We start from the raw sequence: 22,637 nt of genomic DNA, 5'->3' as shown, positions 1-22,637 counted from the left end.
CTAAAAACATATAAATTCGTTGCGCAGGAGCTTTCTCCTATACAAACACTTGGTTGCTCAACCCCCAATACCCAAACCCTAAACCGTAAATTTGCGCAGGCCGAGATTACAGTCACACTCTCACCCTCGCTCTACGCCTTTGTTCTTTACTCTCACAGAGAGAGAGAGAGAAGCCATTCGTATTGTACATATTCCTCAACACTATGGTAAGTTTCTCTAACGAAGCCGCTTGCTTTCGATTCTGGAACTTCGAAGTTGATTTGATTCGGATTTGCTTTTTGTGTTTGATCGGGTTATCAGGCGGGTCGGGGCGGAGGACGCGACAGGCTGAGCGGCGGAACGCGGCGTTTTGACGGCAAGGGCGGCAGCAAGGCGCCGCCGTCGAGACACTTGTGGATCGGGAATCTCTCTCACAGTATCACCGAGGACGACCTGACACGTCACTTTTTGCAGTTCGGAGACCTGGAAAGCGTGGCGTTCCAGCCCGGCCGGAGCTACGCCTTCATCAATTTTAACAGGGAGGATGACGCAATCGCCGCCATGGAGGCTCTTCAGGGCTTTCCTGTTGCAGGCAACCCGCTCAGGGTCGAGTTTACCAAGGCGGTTAGTTACTTTTTACTGGATGCTTTTTACTTTCTGCCTTGTAACTATGCACTGTGTATGTGGTGTGTATATGACTTCCTTTGTCGAAATTAAAGGCAACCATAGCAGCCTAGTTTCATCATCTCTGAGCTTGGAAAATTGTTACTGCAGCAAATAAACTAATCTACCATTCATATTCAGCTGAATTAAAAATCGATCAGATACTGTAAACCAGCATCATAAGAAGGCTTATATAACTAAAACTTTTGAGTCCCCCTTTTATGTGTGCAACATTTCTAAGGCTAAGTGGGGGAGCAATTGAAAGTCAGTCATGCAATAGAATGCAAGCCAATCTCTTGCCTTTTCTTTTTATTTCCAAATGTCTAATCAGTAATCACATACTGACTTAACTTGAGCAGTGAACAAGAATGTTCTGTTTTACATGCCTAACTAAGAAGTATGGTGAATAACAGGAAACCAACGCTTTCTGTCCTTATATTTAAGAATTGTTGGAAACATGTACAAGTTGGACAAATTGAAGTTTAACTGCAGAACCAAAGAATGGCAGGGGTGGTACATACTGTGCCTAGAATAATACCATCCATATTCATATCCATATCCACTGCCATCCTTCAATTAATTCTGAAAAGGAGCGCAAACCACACCATTTTATTTCACCTCTATCGATCTTGTCTAACTGGAGTTATCTCTACTCTATGTCAACTTTGCTGGTCTTAATAGTCATATGTATAGTTATGGAGATTTGATAATTAGACCAGGTTCAGGCTGGACTTCTAAAGTTCAAAGTGTGATTGTGAAGACACTGCTTCATGTGAACTTAATGATTGGGTATCATTTTATACATAATGCCAGAATATTAATTGTACAGATGAATTTGCGAGTGTAGTCTTCCGTTTGCAAACTTACCATAGAAAAGAGAAGGTAGTACCAGGGTCTATAATACAAAGAACTTGTTATCCTTCAACATCTTACCTAGTTGGTAGTACCAGGGTCTCATCTAGGGAAAAATTGTAAGAGTTGATCTGCTTTACTGCTTGTATGTTTGAGCCTTTAGAGAATGGCATTTCTAGCTACGTACTTTAAATTCATGAAGTTTTGAAGAGATGTGAAGCTATATTTTCCAGAGTTTAAACTCTGCTTATGTAAGCCTGAGATTGCTTTTTATTACTGGAATTTGTTGAACATTCATGTCAAACTATTTTCCACTTAAGAGAGCAAGATATACCAATTGTTATTTGATTATGAGATGTGTGTACTTAAAAATTCCTTTTTATGTATCTTCTCTAGTTTGACAGCTTGTTTAGATGGGGCCAGTATTAATGTATACCCCTTAAAATTCAACATATGCAAGTTTAACTTCAGACTTTGTTTCTTGCTATTGTCTGTTATTCCTTCTCCTTTGTCTAAAAGCATTTACGTCTTAATTTGCAACTTAACGCATTTCTTGAGATTTTATAGAATCTTAAAAGAATCTGTCCATAAGATAGTTGTGAACAATTGAAAATAAATATTGAATACGCCTCCATATCTTATCCTTTTGTAAAGAAAAAACAGGTAAAGATGCTTTCCCTAAAAGAAATAAACAAAGAATAAGCATGCAACAGAAAAAGAGTGTGTGTATGGCCGGATGTTCATCAAAACTATGAATCAGTACATCCAGTATTTTTCTCAAGGAATAAATGAGACAGGAATAATTCACTATAAGGGCATATTTTATTTGTTATTCTGGATAAGTAACAAGCCCCCTAAAAGAAATAAACAAAGAATAAGCATACAACAGAAAAAGAGTGTGTGTATGGCCGGATGTTCATCAAAACTATGAATCAGTACATCCAGTATTTTTCCTAAGGAATAAATGAGACAGGAATAATTCACTATAAAGGCATATTATATTTGTTATACTGGATAAGTAACAAGCCCTTAACATATTTTTTAACAAATGCAAATTTCTTTGTACATCTCTTTTCAAAAAAGGAGACCAATTAGCACCAAGACCGATAATATTCATATCACATATCCAATCTTAGATATCGTCTATCACATGAAAATGATTCCACAACTGGCAAACATCAAAATCCCTTGAACTGCAAGCTACTCAGTATAACTAGTTACCTTTATATGCAATAGCATGAAAATAACGTTTACATATGCAATCTCTCCAAGCATGGCCAATTATAGATTGCATGCAGCTAGACATGGGTGGGTTTACTTTTTTCGAAAGCATGAGAGACTTGGAAGAGGATTCTTGTTTCGAGATATTTTTACAAGGTTCATAAAAGGTCTAGGCAAGGTCCAGTGCACCTCTAAATTCTGTTTATCTCTGGAATATAGCTGAGATGACAGTGCATTGTTGGTGTTGCCCGTTCATACAAGTCTTCAATCGACTAGTAGAGTTTGGATTAATAACATATGCATAATATTGTGATATAAAACCATGAGATGCACCACTCATAGTTGAACATTATGGGTTAATTGGTCTTGAAGTATGTTCTGTATGTTGGATTAAAATGCAGCACAACCAATGACTGCATATTGCATGTGAATGACCAGAAATCTGACTGATACTCACACTTCAAACATCATTTTATCATCGTGACAAAAAAAAAAAAAATCCTTTTATAAATTAAAATTGTATCCATTGTCGAATCTTATGATTATTGCGTCATTAAATGGTCTATTTAGTCTTCATTCCTATGAGGTGAAAAAAGAGAAATCTTGTATTGATAGAATCAAGCAATCAAACTTGTGGCAAGATGTTCACCTCAGACTCCAGAACCAAAAGCATAGACAAAATCTTCTTCATTATCTTTTTTTTCAAACTTAACCAAAAAGAAGCTTATGAGAAAGTCATTTCATTATAATAAGTCAACAACTATTTGCATAATTCTTCAGATGACTCAACCCTGCAATATTCATCTTTCATTCTAGTCACGATGTTGAATATCATGCACTTCTCAGGGTACAGTAGAAGGTATTGTTTGATCTATTAAGAGTTTATCTAAGAGGGATTAATATGAATTGAAATATGATGCATACATTCAGCAATACAGCTGGAATATTTTGAATTTACTTCAATGTGAAACTTCTCAACACCTCCAGTTAAATCGTGTTCCATTATGTTTTCCAAGGTCTACAGTTTCTGCTTGGAGACCCTTTTTCTTGGCTCCTCAGTCAGCGAGTCTATAGGTTTTCACCAATTCAATTTTAGTCAAAATAATGCAGGTCTTTATCCTAATGGTTAAGCAATGGAAGTTTACAAATAAAAAGTTTTTCTTTTTTGCTCCTTCATCCATTCTGGTGCATAGAAACTGCCATGTTATGTACGTGGTATTCTTGCCACTACAACCAAACTTTATGTACTTGAAGGAAGCCATCTTAATTACATTATCATGGCCTGTTGACTTTCCCTACTGGTTTTCAGTCTGCTTAATTGCATCTCCAGGCTTTCACTTTAATGGGTCCGGCATACATATGTATTATGTGTGCTGGTTTTGTTGTATCTTGAGCGTTACTTTTCGACTAATGAGTCATCTAGATAATTTCACTTGATGGAGGGAAGACTAGTGTTTCAAAAATTTGAACAGAAGGCAGATTCTGCTTAATTGTTTGTACTGTAAATGTGATTGTCTATTATTGTGCATATTGAATCGTAGACCAAGTATGTGGCCATAGTAGTCAAGTGTCCAATTTGTGGAATATCTGGATGATTTGGCATCAAACAGCACTAGCTCATTTTGACACAAAGGGCTTGTTAGTTTTCCAGTTTGCCAATTTGACATGATTGCAGCATGGGGTCTTGTCCATACATTTCGACGACTGTGCTGTATTTTTAACTTGAGGCTAATTATTGACCAAGTATATGCGTGATCTGGCGAGCATTGTTCAAATATTTTTTGTTTGGATTGATAAGACTTGATCTTTTGTTTCCTGTAAAATAGATTCATCAGATGTATTTCAATGCAAAGCTATAATTTTTTTTTTGGATATCCTCACTATCTGTTCCCATGTCTGATTTCTCTTTTCAATTTAATTCAGTGGTTTAGATTATCTGTCGAGTCTTTTCCTTGGTTTGTGACTCTTGTTGGACTTGTTTCCTGCCAGGGGATCAGTGGTAGTGTATGAGAATTTTAAGGTCATTGTTCACTGTTGGTTATTCTTGAATATTATAATGTTTCAGTAATATTTTGGGATGTTTAAAATTTCTGCTTCTATGATCGTTTCTGCTTTTAGATTTAATGTTGCATGAGACGGTTGAAATAAGTGGTAGGAGAAAACTTCAGGGTTCTGAAGATTCCTGTCATAGAGTTTGTAACTTTGTATTAAACTTGTATTTGTCTTTCAATATGAACTTACGCGAACATGTGACAAACAGGATTTAATTGCGCATAATACATAAGCTAGGCTCAGTTGTTTTTCTCATTTTAAATATCCCTAAGATATGCGTGTTGTTATATGCTTAAGTTGATGAGATATTTTTAGCCAAAAAAGAAAGTTAATGAGATCTTGAATCACAGGATAAATCATCAGTGCCATCACGTGAAGAAGACTACTCCCAACAACGTTCAGCAGTAAGAGGATCTCCTTTGTTGCAAAGGGAGTTTAGAGCACGCCAAGATACTCCTGAACAATTTTATCAAGAAAAATCCAGTATGGGTGATAAAAACACAGAGCCTAGTGAAGTATTATGGATAGGTTTTCCAGCTTTATTGAAGGTGGATGAATTTATATTAAGGAAGTCTTTTGCACCATTTGGTGAAATTGAGAAGATAACTGCCTTTCCTGGTCGTAGTTATGCGTTTGTGCGATTTAGGAGTGTAATGTCAGCTAGCAGAGCGAAAGCGGCTCTTCAAGGAAAATTATTTGGAAACCCCCGTGTACATATTTGTTTTGCAAGGAGCGACACCAGCTCATCAAACAGCGGAAGGAATTCAATCACTGACACTCCATCCCCACATTTGAAGTTGAATGGTCGTTCTGGATCATCTGAGAACTTTCGACAAGATAGGAACTTTGGGAGCTTAACAGAGGATTTTAGCATCAGATCTCCTCAGTATTTCTCAACTTTGGATTCTGGTGGTTATGAGCCCTATAGTATAAAGAGGAAAGGAAATTTATGGACAGGTGAGAACAATACATTTGAACAGAGGAGGCCCGGTGAAGTATCTGATCTAGAACTCTCACAAGACATGTATGGTTATCGGGGTAGTCCTACGAGAGAGAAATATGCTCGTTTACATGATTATCCTCAAAGATTTCCTGAAACAAATCCCCCGTATGAAGAACCATGGGACTTACCAGATGACGTTAATTTCTTTCATGGAGCCAAGAAATTGAAGACAGAGTCTTACATTCCTGAGAAAGAGCTTCCAGAGTATCCAATGTCTGTATACGAACAAGAAAAACATGGTTTCCCTAGATTATTCACTGATTTTCACCAAGCTGACAATTCCAATAGAAACTTTGAGGCTGATCCATTTGGTTACAAACAAATCCCTGAACGACCAATGAATCTATCTCGACCTCCAGTTGAGAGGGGTGACCCTTGGAAAGAATCTTATGGTAATTTGCAGGCGGGTTCTCAGCTACTAAGTTCTGTTGATAGGAAAAGATTCACTCCTGAACCAAAGAAGTCTTTGGAACTATGGAAATGGGAAGGGACTATAGCAAAGGGAGGAACTCCTGTCTGTCGTGCCCGTTGCTTTCCTGTGGGGAAGGTCCTTGACATTAACTTGTAAGTACTATAATTTCCTTTCCTCAGATATGGATGCTTTCAATTAATTAATTAAATTTTTTTTTTGTGTGACTTGTTTAAGCACGTATTCCTCATATATGGCTGCTTGATATGATTAGACTATACAGATCCACGGATGTCTAAAGAGCACTTTGTTAACCTGTTCCTTGTTGCCTCGACTATTTTCAGTAATATGCTGTTTATTTATTTATTTTGCTTTTACATCAGTAAATGTGCATTAGCCACTATGTATGTCATTATTTTTTTTATGTTTAGCTGGTTACTCCATGTCACAGTGCATTTAGGAGTACGACAAATGGAATAATTCTAATCTGTTTTCCATGCATCCGAGTGTTAATTAATCATGTAATGGTATTCTAGTAGGTTGCTGATGCTCTAGCCTAGAGGGATCATTGTTAATTAGGTGACCCAAATTTATTAAAATTTCACAATCATCTCTGGTCTTAACTGATTTAAAAGCTTCTAATTGTATGTATGTTTATATAATTAGAAGGCTTTTCCTAATTTTGTTTGATTGGCTTGGTCCAAAATCATATGTGTTTTCGCTTCATGTTTGAACTTTTCTTGATGTTCTTGAGTCTGTCTGATGTGGAAACTTAGTTGCGCAATCTTCAATTCTTCTAAATAGAGTAAATTTGTTCAGATGTTTTGATATTGGATCGATATTGGATCTAAATCATTGTTATCACTGGTGCTATGCTGCAGGCCTGAGTTTTTAGATTGTACTGCAAGGACTGGTCTAGATATGCTTTCTAAGCATTACGATCAAGCAACCAGTGCTTGGGTTGTGTTCTTTTCCCCTGGAAGTGATGCTGATATTGGATACTACAATGAATTTATGCATTATCTTGGGGAGAAGCAGCGAGCAGCCGTTGCTAAATTGGATGACAGGACCACCTTGTTTCTTGTACCCCCATCAGAGTTCTCAGAGAAAGTGCTGAAGGTACCTGGGAAAGTCAGCATCTCTGGTGTTGTTTTGAGGTTAGACCAGCCTAGTTCCAACTTTGGATCTTATCACCAGCAACATGAAAGAAATGATACTAGATTATTGTCATTTGCTGGCGACCCACCATATTCGAAATTGCCAACACCTTCAGTATCCATTCCTCCGTTTACATCTTTGCCTGATTCAAGTAAATCAGGAGTTAGCAATCTATCTTCCTTGGGGAACTTTTCATCAATTCGACCAGCTTCATTTTCTGGTTCAGCTCATGGTGTTGGAAATGGATATGAACCTTACAATGAGAACAGGCATGAGTATCCACTTCATAAGGAAAGCCCTATGTTGGGACCAAACTGGTCTTCTCACCACCCACAGAATTCAGTTTCTGTTGCTAGAAATAGACCCAACCAAGTGTCCAATAATACTGTTGATCCAGTTCTTCAGGAGCATCCCTCGGTCATTCAAAGGCCCCTGCAAGAGGCAATCCCTACTGGTGGAATGCCTCGTGTTCAAAACAGCAATTTCCAGGACACCCAGCCTTCGGTTTCTTTACCTACGCCTCTTGCAGCCCTGCAACCGGAGCAACTTGCCCAATTGGCATCTCTTCTTGGACAGCAGAGTCAGTCTGGGAGCATTCCAAATCCATCCACCAGAGAAGATTTTAGGCTCAGAAATGCAGTACATGAAACTGAGAACCTGCCAAGGACATACCAGAAATTTGCGCAGCAGAATAATCAGGTGACTTCTGAGCCCACGACATCTCAGTTTGGTCAAGCTCAAGAGTTGCAGCAGCCGCAACAGCAGATATCACATGTGCCTCAAATGGTTCAAAGAGATGTTCAAGCAGGGGGTCGGGGGAATCAACATCTGCAAAATATCAATACAAATGAAGGTGGAGAAACAGATCGCATGCAAGCGACATTACAGCTTGCAGCAGCTCTACTTCAGAAAATCCAACAAGGGAAAGGAAGTTGACAAGCGCCAGATATTAGTGTGTTGAGTCTCATCTTGTGGGAGATTGTGACTGATTAGATTTTGACAGTCCAGTAGTAGTGCTAATGCAATGGAAATTTCAGGTTTAAAATCAGAGTACTCTTTGCACATAGATTTTCTTTTTCCCTGATAAACTTTGTAATTAGATGTGAATATTATTAATATTTTTCTTTTTTTCTTGTTGGCTTCCAGCACGTAGATTACTTGGTTTCTGCTGTCCCCTTTTGCACTGTTGTCCCCAAGATTCCTGGTTAGCGTTAGCACTCAGGCAAAGAGTCCAAAATTTTCAAAAATTCCACTATTTTTCTTCAAAATCCATGTGGTATTTTATTAGTTTTCAAGAAACATGTGGTATCTTAACGAGTCTTCAAAAAATATGTGGTATCTTATTGAGCAAATCATTCAATGAACTAATCGTACGACTGAAGAATTAATGGAGAAATAATTTTGCTTTTTATATATGAAGAAATTATTACAAGTTATCTTATTGCTTTTTATTACACAACCAATATGAATGAATGAATGAATAGAACTAATTGTGCACTATACACATATACTATCATATCTTCATGAAAATTCTATACTGGTTAAGTCCACGATCAGCATGAAAAATCAGATGATCCAATCCTGCTAGACGTAGAAGTAGGTAGATGCGTCTGCAGCATTTGGTGTATCCCTACAAAGAATTGATCGAGCTTCAATTACTGAACGAGGGGGCTCGATGTCTTTTTCTTGCAGAGCATTTCCTTGTAATCTCTGCATTTGGGAAGCAAAGGTATCGTCCAATATCTACAAACAAAACAGAGTGAAGTGAAAAAAATGCAGTACTCATTCTGGCGGTACAAAAAAGTAGTGGTTGGATTTAGCTCTGATAGGAATCCCAATATCTGAAGATGCTTACCCCAAGAGCATAATAAGATCCATTGTACCACACTCGGTTTTCCTTCCTGCCTTCGAGGAATTTCAAAACAATCTGATATAAAGGAATTGAATCGTGTCAGGATCAAGAGATTAAACATAGTAAGTGTTGTGTGTAAATCACTTCTCCTTACGAACCTGTCCCATTCTATCCCAGAATCCACGACTGATTGCAATAAATATTTGACTTGTAAAGACCTCATGCAAGTTGGAAATGGAGTCAACAAGCTGGGAATTCAGTGCATGCATTCTTTCACGGACCTCAGCTTCTCCATCTTCTTCCTTTGTTTCTTCTAGAATCCTTTGGAGCCTTGTATTACGGTTAGCTTGCAGCTGAAACAATATTTTTGAGTGTCATGAATGTTTACTAGTTTGTTCAAAAGTTTGAGTACTTCAAAAGAAGAACAAGGATGCTAGTTTGTGGCACTTACATTGCTAATGAGCTTCCCAACTGTTGCCTGCAGGTAGGTTTTATATTTTGTCCTCAATAGAACTGTGATTCCATTCATCTGCTCACCGAACTGTGCCTTCTTGTTATCTCCCATGACAGGCAGATAGGAGGCCCAAGACTTTAAGATATCTTCTACTTTACAGTGTAGGACATCAAGAATTCTCTTCATCGTGTTCAAAAATTTCCCAAGCTGGTGAATAGGTATATGGGTAAGATATTACTGATATGGAATTGTGACACATGTATCTGTGTGTGCGTGTAACTGGATGGAGTAGATTCTACATCACATGCCAATTGTATTCTGATACCATGTTTAGTTCCTGTAGGAATATTTTCACTTACCTGATTAGGGACAGAATAGATCGTAACTGATTGTCTTCTTGTCAGCTTCTGGACCTGTATATTAAGCCTCTTTTGGATAGTATCTTTTAATGGAGTCAAGATGTCATTGTATTGCTTCTCCAGTGCTTTAATGATTGCTCTTTCCACATTTGCAACAGCCTTAAACAATCCAATACAAGTAGACATGAGTATTACCATCGATGAATGCGTTCCAAACTCGAGGAGTATAACTCTGTAGGGATGAGATAAGAACTCACATGTTCCAAAATCAAAGAGTACTGAGGCCATCGATTGATTACCACTTCATACTGAATGAGATTCTCCCTGATTTTTTCATACATTTCCTCAGCAAATGGTGAGGTGGAATGATTTGTTGACACCCCAGACCATGGCACCTGCAACATTATCCAGACATCTAGTTGGTTAACGCTAGCACAGTTCCAGAATAGAGCATTTGCCTTCCCCACAACTTTGATTGAGGTCATGAAGGCAAGTGAGATTAGAGGGAAAATGGGGAATGAGTGGCAAAAGAAATGGATATCATATGCATGTCAATCAAAGGGTACCTTTTCTGCCTTGCAAAGATCAAGTAAGTTAAGTTGCATATCTTCTACCCAGAGCATTATATAATTGTCAAACAGATTCTTTGAGTCTACACCACCGTGCACTGGACTGAAGTAAAAAAAATAAAAAAAATAAAAAAATAAAAAACCACTAAATCAGAAAGCAATTTACATTCTAGGAAAGAACATAATTTTCTGGCTGCAATTTGTTTTTAACTGTATGCTAACCCATATTTCATTCACAGACCTGATATCCCATGATTCAAGGTTCCTTTCAAAATCAGCAACTACAACTAAAAGCTCATTTACATGTGGCTGTGGACCAGAAGGGGGCCAGGCAGCAAGGAATGCTCGAAGCCTGTTGCACAATTCTGTGCTGTAAATGGCAGCGGTGATGTTCGAGAGATCAATTGAACTGGAAAAAGGTAAACTTTGTTAGAATATATATGAAATAATTAGAGTTAAAAGTTGATGGGGAAAAAGTTCATAGTATCGCATTGAACTATAATGTTGAAGAATGAGTTGCATTAGATGCAAAAAAGAAAGGTCAGCACCTGGGGAGTACATTCTCGTTGTGGATCTTGATGTCTGCCTGAATTTCCTTTTGTATATTTGTACACAAATTCTTCATTTTCAAATATGCAGTTGAGATGGATATGGAATCCATAAGGAAACCTTCAGAGTTACTTGACACAAACTCATCAGTCTCAAGCATGTGTTTCCGGTATCGTTTTTTGGCTGCCATCTGTTAAAATATACATTTGTTAAGACTTCAATTTGCCCCAAGAAGGCAATCAAAATGCAGTGTAAAGTAACCCAAGAGGCCTGTTTTGGCAGAAAGTCACATCTACATTCTAGACTCTAGAAGAAAAGAAGCTAAAGCCTGTTTTCAACTGTTGCTTCTAAAATATTTGAGTATGCACAGAATTCAGTAATAACAAGTCACTGTGTGTGGAAAAATAAACCTTGTTTCCTTTCTCTATTTCAAATTTCACCAAAAATAAGATCAGGGAAACTACCAAGTTTTACCAAATTTATAAGGCATGATGAAGTAATTTTGAAATGTTCACGTGGTTGGTGCATATTCTGATTATTCTCTAGTTTATGTTATAGATATTGAGGATAGGAAACTAAGACTTCCAAATTCATCCTGACTATTCATACATTTACAATCCCCCTTACAGAAACATGAGTACATAATACATATCATATAGATTTTTCATGTACCTGCAAATAGTTTCGCAGCATAGTCTGGGCATCCAGAGTAAGGATATCATGAAGGAGAGTGTAAACTTGTACTGCAGGAGCCAGAGCTGGCGCTGCAGACTCTGGAGTTGGACCAAACATGTCTGCTAACCCAGAAGGAGAGCCTTCATCTAGTGACTTATAGTTTTCAAAAACACTTGCCAAAAGACTTTCAATTTGGGTTTCACAATCCAACAGTAAACTTTTCTGCAAGAAACCAAGATCAAATCCCAAAAAAAAAAAAAAAAAAAAGATTAAGATCCGTTCTCACATAAAATGAATAGCAATGAATGATAGTGTGTGGGACACAGTAAACAAATTATTGCAACAGAAAACAAGTAGATGTCCCAGTTTAAAGTAACAAGATTAGATTGGGTTATGAATGGACTTCCATTCATAACCCAATATAACAACTTGCAGATATACAAAGAAAAGCACATACCCAATATAACCCAATAAGAAATAGGTGTAAATAGGAATAATGGAAATGTTTCCTGTTAGCTGTAGAGCCATACCTCCTGCCTCGTCAAACATTTTTCACTCCTGGCCTTTATTATAGGTACAAGCAATTCATTCACAAGCTCTAAGCAATCTTTTGTTGGAGTTGCCACATCCATGACATGTGAAAGATATCTACAAAGAAAATAGAGGGCAGTGAATGTGTTATGCAATCTTTGAAGAGGAGAATAATTTTTCCGTTTCTTTGTTTCTGGTCAGAAGCACCATAATGTTTTCACATCAATAATGCTATTTACTAAATTTTGACAAAAGGTACATTAGTACCTCAGCTTTGTGTATGACTTGGAAACTTCGTAATAGTCTGCAAATTCCTCCAACAACCACTTCCATGGTCCATGCAACCGCAAGTTTCGGGAATGAAAATTTTGTGCTCGCATAGCAGCCTCCAACAATAGATCATAGGCTAGAGTCTCTGCAACTGGTCCGCTCTATAATATGTCAAAAGAGTACATATGAGAACCTAGGTAAACTTACACACAGGTATGGCTACCTACACTTTTTCATGCATTCCACTAATGATGAAATTAAAATACCAATCAATATTCTTGGACTGAAACAGTAAGAAATGAAATGGGCGACCAAAGATTGCTTCGATGGAGCTGAGTTGGAAGAAATGAAACCTTTATATGATTAGCTTCATCATTTGTTATTGTACTACCAACGGAAAGCTGAATCTTCCCAATACATTCTTGATCATCATGGTGTAAAGGCCACCACCGGACTTTATCACTCTGCATATTCAAGAATATCATATCAAAGAACATGTTGATGGTAGAAAAATATTGTTTTCTTTTCAAGAAATTTGACATTGGCTGATAGGAGAGGAATGCATACAGTGTTATCTATCAAGGAGGAAATAGGAATTCTGGTTCGACCTTGGACTGATTTTTTCGTGTCTTGAACTTCCACCAGAAGAGTGTCCATTTGACTCTCTGGGAAACTGAAAGTACATGAATATATACAATATTATCCACTTTTAACATAATATGATCTGTCAACCTGAAGGGGCTGACCTACATTTTAGGGTAGCAACAGAACTTCCAGTACTAATCCAGAAGAGATATGAGAATTGCAATCATTCTATTTCAAATTCTTTAAACATGAAGTGAACAAAGGCATAGAAATAGATCGTTTCCCATTATGTACACAGGAAACTTACAAGACATGGTAATCACCGCTTCCGGGGCGCAAGCAAATTGCTGAACTTGGCTCCACTACAGAGTCCTCAGTGGTGCTATTGAGTTGGAATATGCATGAAAGTGACTCTGCAAGCCCAATTCAGTAATTGTTAACCTCCATCGACACATGGAAGGTTGTATCACCTTTTTATTAATCGCATTATAAAATTTAGGGACAGGGATCGAAAAGATCCACCAAGAGACCCAGCACAAAGATATGCATTTGCACTTATCTTAATTAAAAACAATAAAGCTGCAGGACTCTAATGGAAGTTTCAGATTAAGCCGTAAGAGCAATTTTAATTAAGTAGAACATGAGAGTTTTGATGATAGCACACACCTTCTGTTGTAACTGCTAAGGAGGAGGACTTTAAAGAACTTATGCTGGTTTTTACTAGTGATGAAACATGTCGGACATATTCAGCCCCTGCGTGTATGTACATTGAACCTCGCTGTGAAAACGTGCTCTTCAGTTTCCTTCTTGGTATTACCCGAAGTTTCTTCGCTGCCATCATTCCAAGACTATTAAATTACAGATGCACTATATATGGTTTATAACATTTAAATGTCTGAATGCTAACATAGAAGCCCTCTATTAGTTTTAAGAAATAGTTACAAATCTCTGTTATAGTTTTTGCGTTCCAAAACAGTCACAATTAAATCAGTTAATTGTATTTAGCAGAAAAGGCATGTTGAAGTTCAAATACAGGGGCAATGTATCTTTTGAAATGAACAGTATATCTTAGTCCATTCGTAATAACTAACTAATAAATTGAGTTAGTTAGATCATACCTTCTACTCTTATCTTTCCAACCACCTTCTTTGCCCTCGGATGGGAAATTTGTTCTCCATTCCTACTAGTCTTTGCCTCTAGTGGTTGCATACCTCGGGGTTGCAGCAAAAAGGTGTTTAGTCTGTAAAAGTAAGAGTGTAAAGCCAAAATGTCAATTCAAAGCAGAGAACCAGACATGTAACTAAAAATATAGCCATCATCAAGAGGAGATAGCTAACCCAAAGGCATTTCGAAGAGCTAGGCACTCATCACGGAGAAAGTCGGGTGCCTCGGTGCAGCCTCTTGCCCATGCTTGCAGGCATAAGCGTATACATGCCTCATGTGCAACCAACGTTTGCCAGGCATATTGACCACTGCAATGATTGTATTAAGATGCCATAAAAAAATGAAAATGAATATCTACCAAATTCAATAATAACAAAACTAATATTACTTTTCTGTGCTACTACATTGTACATGCCCCTTAATCTAATCTGACTTCATATGAAATTAAACATTGGGCATACCTGGTACTATAATAAGATGAGTGGTCCAATCGGCTGGCTTGCACAGAAGGGATTTTTGTTTCTCCAGCTATGCTTTCGTTGACTCTGCAGAACATAAATGTCAGACAATTCTATAACCCTATATCTATCAAAAACAGAACAAAGAAGATAATTCACTGCTTCCATACCTGTCATCAAGTTCAGAAGCTTTCAAAGTACTAGTACAGACATCCGCTAAACCTTCTACACTCTCACCATGTCCCACTTCTTCCCTTAGTGGGCAAGTCCAATTTTCACTTCCACATTCCCTTGATTCACTCTCAACCTCAAAGCCCTTCTCATCACTTGCAATCTCAAAAATGGGAGGCGCACTTGGAGTTCCCAAGTCTGAAGAATCTCTAACCATCCCACATTCATCACCACTTGGAGTAGTCGCCTACACCAATCCCACCAACACAAAATTCAAAACCACAAATAATGAACTTAATGAAAGAAAAGCATCAACTCAACATTCAATTAGTCTCCTACAAACCAACACAATATTCGAAATAACAAACAAAACTTTCCCAATCTATAAAACCAATTCTCAAATGAAACGAGAGCACCAACTCTTACATTGACATTTCGAAGATGAACCCTTTTCAGAAGCTGATTGGCAGTTGAAGGTGTATAAGTTTTGGGTGGAAATCTCTGCTTAAACCCCACCTCACTCTCAGTAAACCTTCTGAAATTATTCCCAGGAACTTCAACCCTTAAACCCTCCTTCAAAAACCCCATATTCAATCCAGACCTACCCTTATTACTATACCCAACACTCTCCTCTTCTTCCTGATACCACTCCGTCTGCGCTTTCGATTCTTCATCAGAGAAATTAGCACCGGAATAGTCATCGGAGACCGAATCGACGCTCTCGTCGTCGTCGTCTTCGACGTCCATGTCGCTGCTCAGGCACGACGGAGCCACCAAGCTGTGAGGCGCGAGCAGACCGGCGTGGAACTTGAGTGGGGGCAGAGCATGGCCGGAGGTATTGGAGCTGAAGAGTAATGGGGACTTGGGAAAACGGTCGGAGGTGAGCTTCTCGGCGAGCGGTGACCGAATCTGAGGCGGCGGCGGCGGCGGTGGTTGTTCCGGTAGGTCTAGGTCTGATCCCTGCAAGAAATCAAAAGCAGAAATTTGAGTCAAAGATGGAAACTTTGTGTGGTTTTTGCAAAAAGGGAGAGTTGAATTGAATTGGGTACCTGTTTGATCCACTTGATTGCGTTTTCGTCGAGGCCTTCTGTGAACATTTTGGGATTTGAGGAGAGAATGGGGTTTTGGGTTTTGGAGGGTTTGAGATTGAAGAAGGGTTTTGGTTAATTTGGTCTGAAAGATTTGAAGAGTGAAGAGAAAAAGTGATAATGGAGGTGAGAGAGAGAAAGAGAGATAGGTGAGGAAGAGGAAGAAGAAGAAGAAGAAGAAGAGAGCGTAGGTCGGTGGTGTGTGTAGCTGTAAGGTAGTGGTGGTGGTGATGTCGTCTGCAACGGCTAGTTTGACCTTTATTGGATTTCTTTTTGCAAAACGTAAAAGGGACACTTTTATTTTATTTCTTTTAATAATAATTTAAAAGGGACCTTTTCATTTGGAGATGGAGGCTTTCCTTGTTTTCTACCCTTTTTTTTTTCTCTCTCAAATCTAAACAAAATTTAACCGTTCATTTCTTGTTATTATGAAATATAAGAGCTCAATTTTAGTTTATTTTTAATCAAAAGAAAATTTTGAGGTCTTATGTTTGATATTTCTTTTTTGAATCTAAGAGGTTTTAGTTGATAAACAATGCATATCCCTTTTATTTAATAGTTTCTTAATAAATATGCACCATAATATGGGTAAATTATAAAATAAAAATAAGGGATAATGATCATTTACACAATTTGAGCCTAAAAAATATCTACTTGCTCCACTAAGAGTTTTTTATTCCCATTTACCCAATTTAACATTTATTGACGGTTTGCCCTATCCATTAAACTGAAACTCATCTCTCTCTCTCTCTCTCTCTCTCTCTCTCTCTGCCATAGTAGATCCGGAACTAGAGGACGAAGCCCACTTCTTCTTCTTACCCTTCTCGCCAAATCCCCACATGCTCCATCGTGCTAGATCTGATCGCCCCGCCCAACCCTGCCTTGGCCTCTGTGTGTGACAGATCGAGCTACTCGACGCGTTGTCGAAGCGGTGCAGCGTCATCCTCGATGGCTCTATTTGCCGCTACTGCGATTTGAGTTCAAGTGGCGTCGTTTTGACCTCCCATTTTGCTGCCGCCGCCGCCGTCTCTGATAAGCTCTGCTTGGGATTTCCTGAACCTCTTCGATGAAGTGTACGGGAGATATGTATCGATTTATGCTTTCAATTCGAAGGCTGTTACTGATCAAGGTTAGAAAATTATAAATAAAATCGACGGCGGTGTAGTAAAAAATGATGAGAAAAATGTTGTAGAGGAAGAGAAGAAGTGTGAGTCAAAGAAGTCAAGTACGTACTCTGTCCTTTTCTGAGCGTGGAAGTCAAAAACGGTGTCGTTGAGATGCCATTGTGGGTCAGGACGATGTGGACGAGCTAGTACTACATCATATGCCTTGGATGGCCTTGGAATCGGTTCTTTTGGGATTGATTGGTCTACTATTTCATCACATCTTGGTACTCCTTTGGCTAGCCCATGGTTTGTCTAGGTTAACATTGCTGTTTTGGCTAGTCGAGTCGCCGGAAGATCTCAATGATTGCCTCGTCGGGAAGGCACGTTGATTATTTGGGGGCAATAATACGATTAGTGGGGGTCAATAATATGATTATTGAGAGGCAATAATATGATTAGCAATAATATGATTACTGGGTATGATTAGGGGGCAATAAAATTGAACGCCGGAATTCAGTAGGTGGATTTGGGATTCCAGTTGCTGGATTCCGGTCACCGATTGGCTGATTTCGGTCATTGGAGTCTACGGCTGGCCACCCGTCACTGGAGTCTGGCGAGGTCTCCGATGACTTCTCTCTCTAAGTGATAAAGAAGAAGAAGGAAAAATTGTCCTAAAAAAAAAGCAATAAAAAAATACTTAATTGGGTATTATGGCAAAATATATATATAAAATATTGTGTCTGGCTGAAAACGAATAAAAAAAAGGATCTTCCCCGAAGAATCCCACTTTTCAAATAGTCTTCCACCCAAGGAACGAAATGAAGAGGACGGCAAGGTGGCAGTGAAGTGCTCGACCGTAGTGAGGTGAGAAGCGAAGGCTCTGAAAGAGTGAAATTTTTCACAAGTTCTACCACACCTAAGTGTGAAATCTCACTTTACCGTTTTAGCTAATAAAAACCTGCTCGATCTGCAAGAATTCCGTTTTACCTACACCGCTACACGTGATTTCTTACCTTGCCCTTTTTGCCCGAAACGGATCCTACTTTTAGGAAGATTCTAATTTACCTACATGCCAAATCTTACTTTCCCATTTTCACTAAGGAGATCGTTCCTTTTTTTCAAAAAGTTCATTTTACCTAGCAGTCAAAGTCATCATTTTCCGCAAATCTCTTAGAGTGTTTGGGTAAGTGGGGTTAATTAACCCTAAAATTGGGTAAATGAGCATTTTCCCTAAAAATAATAGGGTATTGGAGTGGGAAATTAAACGAAGAAGTTCAAATTTCTTTTTTTGCATCAAGTTCCATAACAATATTGTTGCTCTTATGTATGTGTCATGTGCAACATAAGTTCAACTCAATCTCAATATTATTGACTTCTAAAATGCATGTTATCGTTGTTATTATATATGTGTAATGTGCCACATAAGTTTAGCTTATTCTATCAATTTTTTTTTTGAGAAGAAAAGGAACTATAACATGAAACCCCTTGGACTCCCAAGGCTAGCAGAATCCAGAAGCAATGCTGTCGAGGCCACAATCGGAATGGAATTGAACCAAATCTTGGGATTGGAAAGATCATGACCCATTGAGGTGATAAGATCCGCAACGAAATTGGCCTGACGAAAAACATGAGAGAAGGAAACAGCCTCAAATTTTGCAGCAAGGCAGGTAATGTCGGCGATCAAGGATCTGATTCTCCAAGGAGTGGCACAAACTTTATTAACGCAGTTGATAATAAGAAGCGAGTCACCTTCCACCTGAATTTTTGTGATGTTATGACGAAGGCCTGGAAAAGGCCATATTTGAGAGAAGAACCTTCTGCAATAAGAACTGACGTGGCACCAAGCGTACGGGCACCCGCCAGGATAGGCCTACCATTAGAGTCCCTGATAATGAATCCCGCAGCAGCCCAGCCATGAGCTTTAACGGAACCATCAAAGTTTAGTTTAAAGAAACTAACAGGAGGAGGCTTCCACATAATAGGAATGGCTGAAGAAGAAGCCGTCTTTGAAGCAGGCTAATTGTTTCTTCTGTAGTTGTAGCCAACTGAGGCAGCTGAAAGAGTGATGCTATTTGGGGAAGCAAGAGAATTGTTGAAAATGAAGTTGTTCCTTGCCCCTCAAATTTGCCAGCACAACAAAATACAATCTTTAATAGTGGTACAAGACTCTTTATCGAACAAATGTAAAATCCAGTCTGAGAGATTGGAAAATCTTGTAGGAGAAGGTAACTTGGGCACCAAACTCCAGATTTGACTAGCAAAAGAACAAGAATGGAAAAGATGGTTGCAGTCTTCCAAACCTGTTCCACAAAAAGCACAAGAAGATTCCACAGCATGATTATAATGAGCAATGTAAGCCCTGGTTTTTAGTCTTCCCCTAAAAAACAACCAAGCAAAAATTTTAACTTTCGGGGGAAGGTTAAGCTTCCACATTTTGTTCAGAATAGAACTCTGACTATGAGAATTAGAATTGCATTGGAGACAAGTAGCTGATTTAATGGAGAAAGATCCATTTGTTGCAGGACCCCAAACAAAGGGGTCTTTCAACTCTGAAACCGGAATAGGAATGCCAACAATATGGTCAATAATATGCTGATCCAAAACAAAAGCCAATTTTTGAACATTCTAGTTCCCAAAAGTGATATAGTCACTAACAGATTCATTTAAATCAATAACAGCCTTAGCAACATCATCCAAAAGATTAAATAAAGGAAAGTCAAAAACCCAGTTAAAGGTCCAAAACTTAACATCCTTACCAGAACCAATTATCCATCTCATTCCCTGGAGGATAAGCTCACGGGAATCAAGAATGTCCTTCTAGGCCATCGAATGATTAGCCTATTTCTTAAGATAAAAAAAGAAGAAGAATGCTTTCTTAAATATTTATTCCTCACCACCTGAACCCACCAGTTATCTTCATCAGTTAAGAGCTTCCAACCAAGTTTAGCTAAAGCTACATTATTAAAAAAAACAGAGGGCCTAACACCGAGACCACCCTGATTCTTAGGTAAACAAACTTGATTCCAAGTAACAGGGGGACTGCTCGAGTCATTTCCCCAAAAAGAGTTCCTCATTTCTTTGTCAATGGATTTAGTCACCTTGGGAGGACACCTGAAACAAGACATAATATGGTTAGGTATACTGGATAAATTTGATTTAATCAAAGTAAGTTTTCCAGCTCTAGACAAAGTGTTGTTTTGCCAGCCACTAAGCTTCTTGAAAATTCTAATAAGAAGCTCTTTAGCATTCATTGGGTCCTTCCAAAAAACTATATTTTGAATTCCTAAGTATCTGCCAATAGAACATCTATGGTTTATCCCAAGAATAGCATAAATATTCACTTTGACATTGGAAGGGGTTTTAGTAGAAAAATAAATAGAGGATTTAACAAAATTAATCTTTTGGCCTGACACATTTGCAAAATTGCGAAGGATAGCCGCTATATTCCTAGCTTCTGTAGGAGAAGCCCTGCCAAAAATTAAACAATCGTCAGCAAACATAAGATTTGAAACTCTGATCCCTTTAGGGGAAGATAACAGGCCAACATGATTTTTAGAATGAATAGTAGACTGATTCAAATGTCTGCTCAAAGGTTCCATACATAAAATGAACAAGTAGGGGGATAAAGGATCCCCTTGATGAATTCTCCTAGAAGGGGAAAAATTACCTTCCTGATTGCCATTAATTAAAAGAGAAAATGAAACTGACGAAATGCATTCCATGATTAGGGAAATCCAACGAGGGCTAAAACCAAATTTGGACAGAACTTTTTGGACATAATTCCAGTCCAGATAGTCGTATGCTTTTTCAAGAACCAGCTTTAAGGCCATAGCACCTTGTCTAGCCTTAGACTTATTAAAACTGGAAAAGAGTTCATGACCTATAAGGATGTTGTCAACAATTGATCTCCCAGGAGCAAAAGCACCTTGGTTCTAAGAGATACATTTTTTCAAAAGAGGTTTAATTCTAGAAACAAGGATTTTCGAAATAACCTTATAGGCTACATTGCAAAGACTGATAGGTCTAAAATGAGAAACAAGTTCAGGAGAATCTACTTTAGGGATTAAAGCTATATTAGTATGATTGAAATACCTTAAGGAAGAAACATTTGTAAAAAAATTGAAAACTAAATTTGAGAGACTTCCCTTTATGACTTCCCAATGTTTCTGAAAAAAATAAAGCATTTAAACCATCAGGTCCAGGAGCTTTTAGGCCACCAATTGAGTGAACAGCACAATGAATCTCATCAATAGTAACCGTTTGAAGTAATAGATTGTTATCAGCCTTAGAATTATAGGGTCTATAATGCCAATAAAATCTGACAACGCGTTTCCATCAGGAAGTCCACGGCTCCTGAACCTATTCATAAAGTCCTGCAAAAAATAGTCCCTGATGTCAGCTTGATCAAACAACCAAAAGCGAATATCATTTTTATTTTACTAATTCTATTATTTTTCTTTCTAATCGTAGCTTGAGTCTGAAAAATCCTAGTGTTTTTATCCCCAAGAGTAAGCCAATTAGCCTTGGCCCGTTGAGCCCAAAAAAGCTCCTCCTTTCTTTGGATCTCAAGGATGTTCTCTGACGGTTCCAAAACTTAATCATGTAGGAACAAAGACTGGGGAAGCTGATTTTGATAGAAAAGAAGATCCTTTTGAAGGGTATTGAGTTTAGCAAAAATATTTCCAAAAACCTCTCTTTTCCATAAAGAAAGGTGGTGAGCAAAAGCTCCAGAAATAGTCAAAAAAAAAAAGTTTTTTTTTTAGGGTTAGAGTCATGGATTTGGGTCCAAAAATTTCTAACAATATGAGAAAAATCAGGATGATTCATCCAAATGGCTTCTAGCTTGAAAGAAGCTTTTTGAATTCTTCTTGAAGGCAAAGTAGTTAACAGAATGGGGCTATGATCAGACCCAACAATAGGTAAATTCTCAACAGTGGAATTAGGGAACAAATTCAACCAAAACGAGTTAGCAACAACTCTATCCAATCTCTCAAAAATCACCGTGTGGTCCTTATGCTTATTAGTCCAAGTAAAAGGAATTCCTTCCGCAGGGATGGTAGTCATATGAATGTCATTTAAGAAAGTAATAAAATTATGCATATACAAGTTAAAAGGGGAACAACCCCCAATTTTTTCAGCCAGGGAGACAATGTTGTTAAAATCACCAATCAAATTCCAGGGAGTATTATCATCAATATTCAAGTTCTTTATTTCATTCCAGAGACTTGCTTGTAGGGGCTTATGAGGATAAGCATACAAGAAAGTAGTAATCCAAGAAATATCAGAAATAGGGTCAGTGATTTTGCAGTGTAAAAATCTGGGGTGAGAATGGATAACATTTAAATGAACAGTAGCAGTATTCCAAAGTAAAAGAAGACCACTAGATTGCCCAGCAAAAGGAACAAAAGCATAGTCAGAAAAATAACCAGAAAGAAAAGAAACGATTTTATTAGCCTGATTACTATCAGG

At 38.1% G+C, this 22,637-nt stretch overlaps 2 protein-coding genes across 2 annotated transcripts; one reads left to right on the top strand and one right to left on the bottom strand.

Annotated features, from left to right (window-relative positions):
* On the top strand, window positions 1–8,489 carry LOC112186164 (flowering time control protein FPA). The gene is made up of 4 exons (XM_024324518.2): window positions 1–206; window positions 301–603; window positions 5,118–6,334; window positions 7,061–8,489. The coding sequence occupies exons 1-4, from the start codon at window positions 204–206 to the stop codon at window positions 8,271–8,273; spliced, it is 2,736 nt and encodes a 911-aa protein (XP_024180286.1). The 5' UTR covers window positions 1–203; the 3' UTR covers window positions 8,274–8,489.
* Window positions 8,490–8,725: 236 nt separating this feature from the next.
* LOC112186163 lies at window positions 8,726–16,291 on the bottom strand. The gene is made up of 22 exons (XM_024324517.2): window positions 16,024–16,291; window positions 15,401–15,934; window positions 14,974–15,221; window positions 14,807–14,890; window positions 14,519–14,653; window positions 14,300–14,421; window positions 13,848–14,012; window positions 13,489–13,594; window positions 13,164–13,269; window positions 12,950–13,060; window positions 12,594–12,757; window positions 12,326–12,443; window positions 11,793–12,017; window positions 11,120–11,310; window positions 10,813–10,980; window positions 10,569–10,674; window positions 10,260–10,397; window positions 10,003–10,161; window positions 9,641–9,850; window positions 9,348–9,542; window positions 9,193–9,264; window positions 8,726–9,080 (listed from the first exon to the last, which is right to left on the bottom strand). Exons 1-22 carry the CDS (start codon window positions 16,069–16,071, stop codon window positions 8,922–8,924), a joined length of 3,564 nt encoding a protein of 1,187 aa, XP_024180285.1. The 5' UTR covers window positions 16,072–16,291; the 3' UTR covers window positions 8,726–8,921.
* Between the last annotated feature and the right edge of the window lie 6,346 nt (window positions 16,292–22,637).

This window comes from Rosa chinensis, chromosome 2 (assembly GCF_002994745.2).
Source record: "Rosa chinensis cultivar Old Blush chromosome 2, RchiOBHm-V2, whole genome shotgun sequence".
In the NCBI taxonomy this organism is placed as follows: Eukaryota; Viridiplantae; Streptophyta; class Magnoliopsida; order Rosales; family Rosaceae; genus Rosa; species Rosa chinensis.
Note: the sequence above shows the minus strand (reverse complement) of the source record. Positions and strands in the feature narration are given on the sequence as shown.

Coding starts and splice junctions, on each gene's coding strand:
- LOC112186164 (XM_024324518.2), top strand. Junction 604..5,117: donor GGGTCGAGTTTACCAAGGCG/GTTAGTTACTTT, acceptor CTTGAATCACAG/GATAAATCATCAGTGCCATC. Junction 6,335..7,060: donor AAGGTCCTTGACATTAACTT/GTAAGTACTATA, acceptor GCTATGCTGCAG/GCCTGAGTTTTTAGATTGTA.
- LOC112186163 (XM_024324517.2), bottom strand. CDS start 16,071: ATGTTCACAGAAGGCCTCGACGAAAACGCAATCAAGTGGATCAAACAG. Junction 13,270..13,488: donor AGCGGTGATTACCATGTCTT/GTAAGTTTCCTG, acceptor ATGTACTTTCAG/TTTCCCAGAGAGTCAAATGG. Junction 12,018..12,325: donor AATGTTTGACGAGGCAGGAG/GTATGGCTCTAC, acceptor GGTTTCTTGCAG/AAAAGTTTACTGTTGGATTG.